This window comes from Chiroxiphia lanceolata, chromosome 3 (assembly GCF_009829145.1).
Source record: "Chiroxiphia lanceolata isolate bChiLan1 chromosome 3, bChiLan1.pri, whole genome shotgun sequence".
NCBI lineage: Eukaryota > Metazoa > Chordata > Aves > Passeriformes > Pipridae > Chiroxiphia > Chiroxiphia lanceolata.
Window position 1 is genome coordinate 91,691,272 of NC_045639.1, and position 14,483 is coordinate 91,705,754.

Sequence of the window (14,483 nt, forward strand, 5' to 3'; positions counted from 1 at the left end):
AAATATGGAGTTCTCAAAAATTATCTTGCAAAGGAGTGTTCTCATATACATATACAGGCAGTGTCTGTGTAATGAGTTCAGATAATGTTGCGGAACTGACTTCATGCTTTTCATGCAAACTAAATGCAATATTTGGTGCTAGAGTATCTGATTCCATATTGTTGAGTGTATATACAGAAGTGCTGTATGCTGTAAACATGAATAGCATGGTTGTGTTGAATCACATACTGTTTCCAAATATTCTAACCTTTCACAAGACATTTATAGCATGAAAATTTGCCTTTCAGGTATATGTTCTATTTGCTCACTCTGCGATCATATCTTCTATTATCTTTCACTAACCCTATGTATGTATGCAAAGCATAGGTTTTCAATTCACAGATGCATGTTGACTTTAAATCTTTTATCACATCGTGTGCTATTGAGTGACTGACATAGATCACTTGCGCATTTGAGCTGCTAACATTCACAGCATTTCGCCAGGCCTGGTAAGTACATGTTTTTCTGCTTATCATGCATTCAAAATCAAAAGAAAATTTAAAATATATAGTCCAAAAATATTGATATCTTCTCTTTTATATTCCTTTCTAGGTGAATAAAGTCATTGCTGGTGTCATTGATCAAACTACTGGAGAAGTCTTTTCAGTCTTTCAGTCTATTTTAAGAGGTTTTCTTGACTATGACACTGGAATTAGATTGCTCGAGAACCAGCTGATTTTTTCTGGAATCATTTCTCCAGAGTTAGGAGTGTGTTATGATTTGGAAGAAGCTAAAGCTCATGCCTTAATTGATGAGCAGATTCTATTGCAGTTGCAGGAATTAAGTAATGCAAAAAAGCTTATTTCAGAATCATCATTATCAAATATTCCAGTTGTTTCAGTTTTAGAACAAGGTCTAATTTCAGAACCTTTGGCTATTAAAATTCTTGAGAATCAGCTTTCAAGTGGGTATTTGATTTTGCCATCTACTGGAGACAAGCTGACTTTTCAGAGTGCTTTCCAGAGAAACCTGATTTCTCCAACATTATATGCAAAACTCCTGGAAAGACAAGACACATGTAAAGATCTCATAGACCCCAACTGTGCTGAGAAAATTTCCCTTGAACAGATGATTCATAGAAGCATAATACATGAAGAAACAGGGTTAAGACTCCTACCTGTGAAACCACAAGAAAAAGGTAGAATTGTGTTAAAATGTGGAAGGAGGATAACTATTTTGAGGGCAGCCCATGAAGGGCTCATTGATCGGGAAACAATGTTCAGGATGCTGGGTGCTCAGTTAATGTCTGGAGGTATCATTGACCCTGACTCAGGGAAACGAATGACTGTGGAAGAGGCCGTGAGACAAGGGGTGATAGATCAGGACACTGCTTGCGGGATCCTCACACATCAGGTTCAGACGGGTGGAATCCTTTGTCAAAATTCAGGGCAACGGTTGACCGTTGATGAAGCTGTACAATGCAACTTAATATCATCTACCAGTGCCCTGCTGGTATTGGAAGCACAGAAGGGCTTTGTGGGATTAATTTGGCCTCACACTGGTGAAATATTCCCTGTATCAACTTCTTTGCACCAAGATATGATAACAAATGAGCTGGCATTCAAAATACTGAATGATAGAAAGAGAATAGCTGCACTTTACATTCCAGAAACTTGTGAAATAATCAGTCTTGAGAAGGCTGCAGAATCAGGGATCATAGATAGCAATACTGTATCTGTTTTGACCAATGTGACTTTACCAGATAAAATGCCCAGTGTAGAAGAATTAAAGTCCCCTTGTAAAAATGCTGCAAAATGGTTATCAACATATGAATTTCTGCCATCTGTATTTCATGACTGTGAGGAGGAACATGAAGATTGTGGCACAGATGACCCTGTGTGTCATAATTTAGATCAAGCTAAGAAACTATTCATATCTTACCTGATGGTAAATAGTTATATGGATGCAAACACTGGAGGAAGACTTTTGTTGTATGATGGACAACTGCAAGAAGCAATCAATATGTTGCTGGAAGGTGATGGTGCTGCATACAATGCTGGTGTGTCAGAAATGGAGTTAAGTAACAAATATGTAAGCTCGAAAGGAATTAACCTAAAGTCAGCAGACAGTGTTCAGGGTGACCTTTCGGGTGTTGAGAATGCTTCTAAAAGCAGGAAATTAAATCAGTTTGGTGATTTGGGGAATTACATACCTTCACAAGAAGATCTCCATGAGTGCGGACCAGATGTTTGCAATGCTATTGACACTGAGCAATCAGAATATACACAGGAGATGTTGTTAACTCTCCCTGCAGAACTCAGAAATGTAGTAAGTAACACTCAAAATTCCATGAACAGAAATGCACTCAGAGGTTTTTTGGAGGTTTCTAAGTGGACAGAACTGTATAAGCATAACAATCAGCAGGCGAATTCAGGAAGTATTGAGGGGTATCTTCCAAATGACTTCAATCGAAGTCTTATTTCAGAAACAGGGAAGGAAGAGATTTATATGGGTGACAGTCTGGGTAATGAAAACAGGAGTGATAAAAGCCTACAAAATTCCTTGAATGTGGATGATTTGTCAGATAAGAAAACCTGGAGAGAGCTGGAAAGGTGCACAGAATACAGGCCTCACATATTGCAAGCTGATGGTAGCAGAATGGTAATGGATAACAGCAAGAAAGACGATTTTCAGAGTAGTCGTTCATCCATCAGTGCAGACACTGTATATAGACTTCCAGAAGAATTTGTTTGTCAATGTGGTGACACACTACAGTTCGAAGACAATGGACACAGTGAGCAACCTCTACAGGAATATGCTGATGTACCTAACAGACCATCCCTAGAGGGCTATCTTTATGTACATAGAAGGCCATCATTGGAGGATTGTATTGATTTTCAGAATAAACTGTGTCTGGAAGGCAGCAGAGACGTGCACCACGGGCCTTTGTTGGTTGGCGATACTGTTATACACGATGGACCAGCTATGGGGGACAGTAACAGCGCTGCACGAGGGCTGACAGTAGAAGAAAGTGATCTTACATTCCACAGGTTAGTGCCATGTTACACTAGTTCTGACTCATCAGTAGATGGGAGTGATGGCATTCCACAGCTTGAAAGTACCTGCTTGCAGCAAGAGTGTGGTGAGGTAACCTCTGAAGATGACAGCTCTCAGTTTGATGAGGATGATGACGACGCCTATGAAACACCTCAGGCTGATGATGATGACAGTGATGTCTATAACACTCCTCAAATTGATGATGATGATTCCTCTGACACTTCTCAAGGTGATAAGGGATTTGATACCTTGAAGTTGGGGGATGATGATACACCAGAGCCAGAACTGGCTGGAAGATCAGTTCCATTCGTTTTTCTGGAGGAGGGAGGTGGTCTAATAGCCCTAAGAGAAGAGACCACCTCTTTTCAGGAACTTGGAGCTAATGCTAAAGAGAATGTCCATATAAATGGGAAAAGGCAACCTGAGAGCATAAGTACAGCTTCTGCAAGTGCCAAAGCCATGGAAAGAATCCCTAAGGAGGAAAGGGAAAGAAAAGGAAGTTTTGGAGAGAAGGAGCAAGAGTTACCAGTTACTGTGGAGAGTGAAGGAAGAAAGGAGGGAGGCATAAGTTCTTTACAGGAGATGTATGAAGCAGATGTACAAGACAGAAATGAGCAAGTTGAAATGAAAGCAGAAAGTGATTCCTATGAGGATGAATCTGAAGGTACACAGGAGGGGGAAGATTATGAGGAGGATTATGATAGTTATGATGACTCTGACACTGATTCTGACAGTGAAGATGAAATGGATATTTTTTATTCACATCATCAGTGTGTAGATAAAGGTGACCAGCTGTTAATTTCCTTAGGAGATGTAGAAAGAAGCAATGAACGTAATCAGAATATTGATGACTGTTGCTATTCTTTAGGCCACAAGACAGGATATACTTCACAATTCCAGTCTACCCATGAAAATGGAAATCTGTCTTCAGGAAAATGTGAATCAATGTCACATGCTTTTGAGGAAAGATATGTTGATATTTCATGTACAAGTGAAGAAGACAGACAGCAGGAAACAGAAGATGAATATGGGACTTATGTCAAAAATAAACACATCTTACAAGATACTACTGAGCCTATTCAGTTGGAAAATACCCTTGACACTAAATGGGCATTCTCTACAAGTGAAGAAAATAATGAAACATGGCTTAAGGTTCCAGGTTCTCAGCTTTTTGATGGTATTGTGAAATCTGATGTCAGTGTAACAACCTACCTGACAACAAAGCAAGCTACTGATAATGATGAAAGTACTTGGTCAAATTTGCTTCTCTCAGAATGCTTTACTGATAGCACGAATAAAGACAACGGTACCGTGCCAATGTTAGATTCAAATCATGGGCAAAGACAGAAAGGAGCAGTAGTTGCAGAGGAAAAAGTATTAAATGATATGGAACAACTAAAGGAAAGTTCATCCCAAATGGACAATAAATTCCCTATAGATATGCGTTACATGAATGATGATAATGATAGCTCACTTAGGGACCCAGTAGATCCAGTCACCAGCTGGAAGCATGGTCAAATAGGAAGAGGTTTGGAAATTCTTTCAGAAAGTAAAAATAGAGTAAATATTATAGAGGAATGTGATATCATGGGACTAAGTAAAAGTCCCATTCAGATGGAAAGCCTTGGGGAAATATTTGATGCATCAGTAATTAAAGCTGATAGAGAAACTTCTGTTGCGAGTAAAGAAAAAGTAACTGTTGATCAAGCTTTCTTTGACATTCAAGTTGCAAGATCAGATGAATTTAGGAATGCTAACATTCCTCCTTCTTTAAAACAATATACAAAAGGCATAAAAGAAGGTGGCCATTCAGAACTGGATAAAACTGAATTCTCCTGTTTTGAGGACACAGAAAGAGAGAAAAAAGGTATAGAGATTGAAAAGGATTTACTTCTAAATACAGAAGAAATGCATTCAAGTGAATTTAATGCTTACTCTTTCCCCCCAACTGATACAGTGAAACCAAAGGAAATTAGCATAACCAAAGAAACAGGGAGAGTTATCTGTCAAAATACTGCCAATGTTCTTAAAGACTCTTCAGAACACAGAAGCAGCAATGACAGTGAAATTTCCCCCATAAAACCAGATGCTTTAGGAAATATTGAGGATGCCAGAGAATCAGGGGATGAAAGTGAAGTGCTATCTTCTGGGAGACTTACCCATACCACTGATGTTTCTTCTGCAATTCTGAGTAGCATAGGGGCTGACTTGAATTATGGTGCCCAGAAAGAATATGAGATGCTGAAAAACAAAAAGGGAGAAAATTTCATGACCAGTGAGACTTTGTCCCTTGGAAATGGTTTCAAAAACCAAATGTCCATGGAGTCATTGCAAAAGGAAACGGGACCTTGCAAAGATTTTCAAGTAAAGGAAGGTATTTCACAATCACCAGAAATATCTGACACACTAATGGAAGACTTACGGAATATGTTACAAAGGAAATTGAAAATGGGATGTGCTTACTGCAAGCAGGAAGCTGAACCTTTAAGTTACTCTGATACCAAAAGTTTAATGCAAAATTTACTCACAATGGTTGGAAGCACCCAGCTTGTGAGTGAAAAGTCTAGTGGGTCAAATCTCAAGCAAACGAGCAGTTCTGTTAGAACTGCATTAATGTTTACCACACCGTGTACAGAGCCCAAGGACAGTGATGCTCCTTCATTGCTTTGGCCTGATTACAGAAGTCCTGATCTTCTTCATGATATTCTGAAGCAGGAATCCTGCAAGCAAAAGATGACTGATGTAGATAAAAGGAGGAATGAAACAGACGTGAAAGCTCCTGTTCCTAAGCCGACTATTTCTGAACTTCTGGAGATTTTTCAAATCTCACCTGGAGATGAAAGTGCAAGCAAGTTAGAGGAGCTGATAATTGGTTTCCTTATGAGCTCACAGGTTGCTGGTACCACCACAGAACATGAGGATAAAGGAAAAGTAGGTGGACTTTGTACTCTTTTCTCAACAGAACAATCAGAGTTTGGATCAGAAATTGCTAAAGAGAAAACATTGGCGGATAATGCAACTGTTGCTTGGAAAAGTGACCAGGAGCATGAGAAGACAGACAGCCCATCCAAAGACTTTACTGAGTCTGTTTTCAAAACCAATGAAGCAGTCCTGGAAGATGCCCACACTAGCATGGTGAGTAACAACAGCTGATATGTTCTCAGTGTCCTATATTAAAGGAATTGCATGAATCCTTCCAATTACTGGAAAGAATAATTGAACTGGAAAAATGGTTGAAAAATTAAATGATAAATTTAAAATTAATCATAATAAACCCAAGGACTTTTATTGCTAATTTTCAATTCTATCAGTTTGGAAAACCTTCTCTTATTTTTAAAACTCATTTTCAGTTTGATGGAATACAGCAATGTTTAACGTTAATAGAGAAAATACAAGGACATTTGGCATTGCTTCAAGATATGAAAAGCCACCTAGATAACCAGCAACCTGTTAGTAACAACCTGGAAATACTAAGAGATGAACTGAAGCAGCTAGAGGTAAGTAATATGTCCTTTATGCTTGTACTTCAGTAATGGGTGCTAGGAATAGCCCTTAGATTAAACAAAAAGAGACTTAAAATGTAATTAATGTAATTCAGATTAAAATGTCTTTCTTAGTAACTTAATCCATTCTATATATGTTCTTTTCATAGTCATTTGAATCAGGACTGGCTACGTTTGCAATTGTCCTAAAAAAGGACATGAAGTTAACCGAAGAATTCTTAAAGTTTTGTAACAGAGATATTCCAGAAGAGAAACTTAAAGAGCTAAAGATAAGCTATGACTATTTACAGGAAGCATTTTTGGTGGTCTGTGATACATCTTCGAAACGAGCAAAACAAATACTCTATGCTGTTGACTCAGAAAGGGTATGTTTTTATCAATGTATGTTTTTACCTTGCTTTTCTTCAAGGTAATTGGGCTAAAATGAAGGAATTTGGTTTTGCTTTCTTTTGTTTCATCTTAGTATAAAAATACATGTACGATTCAATTCAATATGGTAGAAAGTGTGACTAGACTCCAGGAGCCCAAATAAATATACAACTTCCCTTTCCAGTCTAAGCTTGGAATATTACACGAGCAACTTTTAAGTAAACTGCAGAGATTTTCAGACTGGATCACAGAGAACAGTAAAATAATGAATGACTTCACCATGAATACTAATGATATAGAGGAGATGAAGAGAAGCTTACAGCTATTTAAAGTAAGTATTCTTTATGGCAGGTGTTGGTGTTTCTGATAAATGTTGGTCCTTACTATGAATTATTAGCTAGGTTTTGTATTCAGGCTCATTAATCTTTATCACTTAAACAGATGGCTAGAAGTAATTACTTAAGAAACAACTACTTGATAATCCAGTAATAAAATCTTGTTGATTTGCATTTTCCCTTGCAAAAAACATTTGATAAAGTTAGGATTACTGAGAAAGCTATTGATTCTGCTTACTTTCGTTAATCTGAAACTTTTGGAAATCTAATTTATAATACAAATATTTCAGTGATTGGATCTTTATGCATAAGGTTCAGAATCTTTACTGAAATTTAATTACCTTTCAAATCAATTATATGTGAGAACACAAGTTAGGATAAAAAGTCCCTTCATTACACACTCCATAAATTCATCATCATGAAAAACAAATCAGATCAAATTTTTAGTAATTCATACACCTCTGTATATATGAATAAAACTTATTTTAATTGTTTTTATGTGCTTTAATAAAGTTCTGGTATACATGGTAATCTCATAGGGGTTCCACAATATGTAACTACTGGCAGAATTTGCCCCATTGCTAGGAATAGGACTTCTCTTTGTGAATTTAAAAATAAGAATGATTTCAAGTAAATATTTTGACATTTCTGGGTCTTCAGACCTGGAACATTGAAATGTTACACCTAACTTGTCATAAATCTTCCATAGTTGAATGACAGTCAGTTGTGAGACATCCATGAGAGAGTAAAGAAATAGCGATGTGCAAGATCACATTATTTGTTGCTTGAAAACAGACTGTCCTGAGAGAAACCATGCACAAATTCTAATGTCATAGCTGAGTTTTGATTTACTGTGACCAAACTGTCTAGCAAAAGCATTTTGGAACAGGGGCTAAGAAAAGATGATAGGGATACTTGTGGTTTATTTGTACTGACTTTTTTCTTCATTGCTAGTAATTCCCTTCACTTCATTTACAGAACAATGCTGCAGAGTTCAGCTGTGAAAAAATGCAACTGGAGTCCACTGCATTTGATGTTCAGTTTTTCATTTCTGAACATGCTGAAGATCTTTCTCCTAGTCAGAGCAAACAGCTGCTGAGGCTCTTAAATACCACCCAGAAATCTTTTCAGGAAGCACAGGAAGCAATAACTACTCAAGTGGAAAGTTTAGAGACTCAGTTACAGGCAGTGCAAGAGCTGGGTGCTCAGAAGGTTTGCTTTTCTGTGTAAATGTGCATTAAGTGTTTTGTCTATGGATGAGGAATTTGAATACTAGCATGCAGTATTGAGTGTATTCCTATCTTTTCCCTTTTTACTACAGATACATTTGTAGTTCTACAAAGTTGGTATTGCTCAAGTTTGGTGAATTATCATTTTTGCCTTTCTTGGTATAGTCACAGAAACAGCATATTAGATTATGGAGAGACATGGGTCTACTCTTTGTAGCCATGAGAGAAATTTACTTGAGGTTTCTCACAAGTGTTGTTTCTTTAGCAGCTATATCAGTAATTGGTCTGAGCTATATTAATCACTGAATTTACTATCACAACATTGCTTATCACTTCTGTCTTGATTTTCTTTTCCTTTAATTGGCCAGGTTGTCTGCTTATATTTATAGTAGTGTGCTTATCTTTATAGTTAAAGAACCAGATTTGTTAAAATCCTGGCTACCATGGCTTGTTTTGACTGAGACAGGTTAGAGGGACAAACATATGAGTAAATCAGCCAAGATATTTGCAGTTCTAGGCATGGGCACTGGGAAAGCTCTGAATCAAGTTGTAACAGTTATGTCTTCAGCTGGCATGGATGCAGTTGGCAAGTGCAAGCAGCCTTTGTAGGGTAAAAGGAGGCTGATAAGATACTGCAGCATAACTACATCTCCTCTTACAGAAGCACTCTTAAGACTCAGAATCACCACCTCAGCCCCCATTTTATGCATAATGAAAAGTGCCTTAGCATTCTGTAGACTTTGTATTATTTTGCCATTCTAAGAACATTTGTTTCCACTATATTTTGTGAAAGAAGCATAAAATTGAGTATAGGAAAGGCACAGATAAGATTTCTAGGATTTTGTAACAATAATCAGCTTGCGTGTTTTGTTCTACTGTACTGCTTAAAAAGTCCACAGTTTCTATTCAGGTAACATATTTTGCATACCAACAAGAGCTAACTCACATTCACAACTAACCTCTGTTTTGATGTCCTTTTTTCAGAATTAATAGTGTTTATCACAGGTTCCAAGTGGTTAAGAAACTGGATTTTCACTCTTGTCATTTGGAGATTTCATCCTTCACATATGTGCATGGCCAGACTACTATTGGGCAATTCCATCAAACATGGTCTCTTTTACTTACAACATATTTGAGGTTTATCCATAACTTCTGTATGTTCATCTTGCTCTTTGTACCACTGCTATCATGTTTACAGCATACTTTTAAAATTATTGCTTTGCAATATTGATGTTCAAAGATATTCTAATACTTATTAGTGTGTCTCTTGATTCCTGAAGTGAGGATTTTTTGTTTTATTGTTCAATTGTACTTGGCTCTAATGTAGGATGTGGCTGAACGGCAGCAGGAATGCAAAGAGAAACTGCAGGAAATCTGTGATTTGCTTACGCAGACTGAAAATCGACTCATTGGAGAGCGAGAGTCTCTTGTTATTGGAGACAGCAAGGCTGAGCTGGAACAATGCCAGACCAAACAGGAGGTAGGCACAATTCTAGTCAGAGAAGTTAAAGAAGACTGAGTGCAGAGGAGAGTGACTAGACTCTTTTGTTGAGTAACAAGACTTGTCATGTGAGAGGAGAATAAAACAGATTTGTTTGACCTACAGAAAGTAAAGGCTTAGTGGCTTGCATTTAAACTGCTGCCCGTGACTACACTCCAGTATGTACCAGTGGGAGAACAGAAACTTCCAAATGAGGAGACACCAGAATAAAGAGTATGTGCTGCACATTTAAGGAAGCACTCTTGAAGCAGGCGTGAATTTTGTTAATATATTAGTTTAAGATTGTTCCTGTCAAATGTGATAAAATCACAAGTTTTGTTATGCTAAAATAATTCAACCAGCTTTTTAACTGGTATCAGGGTGTGTTTATTCCTGTTCATAGTATTTTGAAAAATTTTGCTGCAAGGCTTTCTCTTGCCTGAGGCTTTCCATTGCCTCACTCTTGTTTTGGTTTGAATTCTGGTTTTTATTAGTGTTTCTTGTAATCTCTTTGGTATCCTCATGTAACAAAGCCCTTTCAGTTTGCTTGCTTTCCTTGCTCTTCAGCTGTTACCAGTCATCTATAAGCTTTGACTATGTCCTGACTGATATTGAGTTTGTGATAGTTAAAGAACTGAAGGACTTGGTGTTCTTCTTCCTCCCTCTCCTAGTAGTAGTTGGCTATACTGTAGAACTCCGAGTCAGGTTTAGTAATCTATAAAGGCAGAAATTTCCTTGTTCGTCTTGCCTTGCTTTATTATTCTTCGAAGTGATACATCTAATTTGTCAAAGTTTTCTTATAGTTAGTGGAAAGATTCATACCCCTCTGGTATCTCTTACCTGTCTTAAGAATTTGTGGCCTAAATGGACTATCTAGGGGAGTGAAGAACTGATGCAGCATATGGTGCCTTTTTTTTTTTCCCGATCATCTGTGACTGCCTAGCAGATGAGTTGTTATTTTCTGTCTGGTTTCTTATAGTTGCCATTGAAAAAGTGTGTCTTAAGAGGGAATAGATGTTAAAAAAGGTCTTTTATATGTCAAGTCAGCTTTCCTCCTCAGTGAGCTGTTTGAAAGGGAGCACAGAGATCTTAGTCAGAGGAGCATCTTGTCTTGATACAGTGTCCCCAGGAAAATCTTTCTAATATACTTGCTGAAGTGTTAAAATGAGCTGCAGTTTTAGATGCCTAACTCTATTCCATAATTGCTGCAAAATCTTTAGTCTAGAATGAGAATCAAATATTCTGTCTTGCAGCTCCAAGATTGTTACACTGCATATAAAGATAAAAAATGTCATTGTTTCAGTAACTGGGTGAATGTGCTCAACAGCAAAATTGTTATAATTAAAGCTCCTCTCAGATAACTGGGAGGCAGACTAGGAAAACTGCTTTGGATAAACTGAAACTAAGTATCTGTCCTCTGTGAAATTCAATGGATGCAAACATTCTTCTGAGACTAAAATATTATGATTGATTAAAACTAAAATAAAAGTATTCTTATGCCATTCCTGGCCTGAACAAAACAAAAAAGCATGGGAAAACTTCCAACTGGGAAAGACAACTACAATTTTCTAACTTTTATTCAGTTGCTTTATTTTTAGCAGCTTTCTGTTAGGATAGTAATGGAAAGAATTTGTAAGGAGACTCACTAACTGCAATGTAGCAGATTTCTACAACATAAGACATATGTTTTTCTCCATCATGGAAATACAGTATTTTAACTTCTAAAGAAAGGAAAAAAAGTGGCCTGAGTCTGAATAACAGTGTAAGCCAACAGACTTGGAATTTAAAAAAAAAAAAAAAAATTGAACCGCAAGAACATTGTCAGATGTTGATGTCTTTAAATTTAATAATTCTATCTGCAGTTTAGTAATGTATCATATACTTTCCCAAGTTAGAAAGGACCAGTATGGTGCTTACCCCAGAAAAGGGAGAGTTCCAATAAAGTTAATTGGACGGATCTGGTGAATAATTTACTTACTTCTATGTGCTTTCTTTTTTCTCAAAGGAGATACAAAAAGACATGAGAAGAAGTGCCCAGACACTGGCAGAGATTGTGAAAAATACTGAAACCTTCTTGAAAGAGAATGGAGAAAAGTTGTCACAAGAAGACAAGACTGTTCTGGAACAGAAACTGAATGAAGCTAAGACAAAGTGTTTGCTTCTTAGCCAGAAGGCAGAAGAATCCAAAAAAGAACTTGATAAAGCTATGACAACAGCGATTAAGCAGGAAACAGAAAAGGTTTTTAGGCAACCACTTCATACCTTTATTCAAACTTTTTACATGTCTTGTGGGACTAGTCTTGCAATTTACCCTTGTGTGGTGGGTTTATCCTGTCTGGATGCCATGTGCTCACCAAAGCCATTCCGTCACTTCCCTCCTCAGCTGGATAGGGGAGAGAAAATGTAATGAAAGGCTTGTGGGTTGAGATAAGGGCAGGGAGAGCTCACTCACCAGTTACTGTCATGGGCAAAACAGGCTTGACTTGGGGAAATTAATTTATTACCAATCAAATCAGAATAGGATAATGCAAAATAAAAACTAAATCTTAAAAATACCTTCCCTCCACCCTCCTTTATTCCTAGATTCAGCTCCAGAATTCTCTCCCTCAGTCCCACCACTGGTGCAGGGGGATGGAGAATGTGGGTTAAGTCAGTTCATCACTGACTTGTCTCTGCCACTCCTTCCTCCTCAGGGGAAGGACTCTTCACACTTTTCCCATGCTCCACTGTGGGGTCCGTACCACGGGAGACAGTCCTTCATGAACTTCTCCAAGATGAGTCCTTCCCACAGGCTGCAGTTCTTCAAGAACTGCTCCAACGTAGGTACCTTTCATGGGCTGCAGTCCTTCAGGAACTGCTCCAGTGTGGGTCCCCCACGGGGTCACAAATCCTGCCAGGAGCCTGCTCCAGCATGGACTTCCCATGGGGTCGCAGCCTCCTTCAGGCATCCACCTACTCCAGCATGGCGTTCTCCATGGGCTGCAGGTGGATCTCTGCTCCACCGTAGACCTCCATAGGCTGCAGAGGGACAGCCTGCCCCACCATGGTCTTCATGATGGGCTGCAGGGGAATTTCTGCTCCAGCTCCTGGGGCACCTTCTCCCTCTCCTTCTTCACTGATCTCAGTGTCTGCAGAGTTGTTCCTCTCACATATTCTCACCCCTCTCTTCAGGCTGCAGTTTTTCACACACCCTTCTTAACTATGTTATCCCAGAGTTGTTACCACCATCACTGGTGGGCTCAGCATTAGCAAGTGATGGGCCCATCTTGTATCTGGCTGGCATTGGCTCTGTCAGACACGGGGGAAGCTTCTGGCAGCTTCTCACAGAAGCAATCTCTGCAGCCCTCCCAATACCAAAACCTGGCCACTCAAACCCAACACATATTGATAAACTGTAGGGAGATTAAATCATATTTCATTTGGGTAACTAATGAACTGCTAGTTTATTTTCTTATTAAAAAAACAACAACTTCTATGTCAATCAAAAATTCTCTTTAATGTTAATGTATTTTAAATGGTCTGTTTGCATATGATATGATGCTTAAAGAAGATTTCTAAACTGAAACTGTGAAATTTTAATGTAGGTTGCAGCCATAGAACAGCTGGAAGAAAGCAAAAACACAATAGAAAATCTTTTGGATTGGTTATCAAATGTGGATAAGGAAGCGGAGCATGGCCGGAGATTTAAGAAAGTTATAGAACAGAATGGAACACACTTTGAAGAAGGAGATGTGAAAGTTTTGGAAGGAGAGGAGGATGATGTCAATGGTAATCTGCTGGAAATGCAGCCAGACATTGAAACTCAGGTGGATGGACTAGTAAAAAGCACAGATGATAACCTGAACCAGCAGTATCAGAAAGTCAAGGTACTGTTTTTACTGGATGTGTTCAATATTTAAGTGCTAAGCATATTAGTTCTTATTCAACATAAGTGAATTCAATCTCATCTGTCATGGGCTTTGGAACAGACACTAGGAAGATTGTGATACATAGTGGTAGGAATTTCAGTAGTTAGAATGTATTGCACATTTGTTAGCTTTTCTGCTGTTACTATAGTTGTTTCCTGCAGCTAAATGTAAAGAATCTTTGTGGTAAGTCTATTATTATTTTGTATTTTGATAAATTAATGCAGGTAAATAAAATGCAAAAAGTAGCAATGTGAACTCATACCCTTTATGTGACTTTTCCAAATATCTTTGTGATAGCCAAATTATGCATCCCCCTGGAATCACCTGTAAACACTGATTGCCAGTGGTTGCAAATGGTAGTTTACTGAAATTACTATCTTCATTCCTCATAACTTTAATACATGGGTGAAGCAGTATTTGAAGGCTTCAGAAGGGTGAGTTACATAAAATCACAACGTACCATTTTAAAAATAGATTTTCCAGGTAAGGAAGCATTTAAAATAATAAGAGCTCAGTTTTTTGGTGTTTGTTGACTTACAGTTGAGAAACCCAGAATATTTCATCATGGCCAGGATTTGCGAACGAAGATTTGGGAAGGGCTCTACCCACATTTGTTACAAGCG

At 38.1% G+C, this 14,483-nt stretch overlaps 1 protein-coding gene across 31 annotated transcripts in view; it reads left to right on the top strand.

Moving 5' to 3' along the window:
- Nucleotides 1–14,483, top strand: part of DST (dystonin) — a 306,991-nt gene that overhangs the window by 186,415 nt on the left and 106,093 nt on the right. For 26 of the 31 annotated variants that reach the window (XM_032682528.1, XM_032682533.1, XM_032682525.1 and 23 more), the window contains 8 exons: nt 592–6,171; nt 6,387–6,533; nt 6,689–6,904; nt 7,093–7,239; nt 8,222–8,455; nt 9,800–9,952; nt 11,958–12,191; nt 13,537–13,818. In XM_032682528.1, coding sequence (XP_032538419.1) covers nt 592–6,171; nt 6,387–6,533; nt 6,689–6,904; nt 7,093–7,239; nt 8,222–8,455; nt 9,800–9,952; nt 11,958–12,191; nt 13,537–13,818 — 6,993 coding nt within the window. The remainder of the gene's footprint in view (nt 1–591; nt 6,172–6,386; nt 6,534–6,688; nt 6,905–7,092; nt 7,240–8,221; nt 8,456–9,799; nt 9,953–11,957; nt 12,192–13,536; nt 13,819–14,483) is intronic. The other 5 variants (XM_032682548.1, XM_032682550.1, XM_032682549.1 and 2 more) reach the window with 1 other exon arrangement.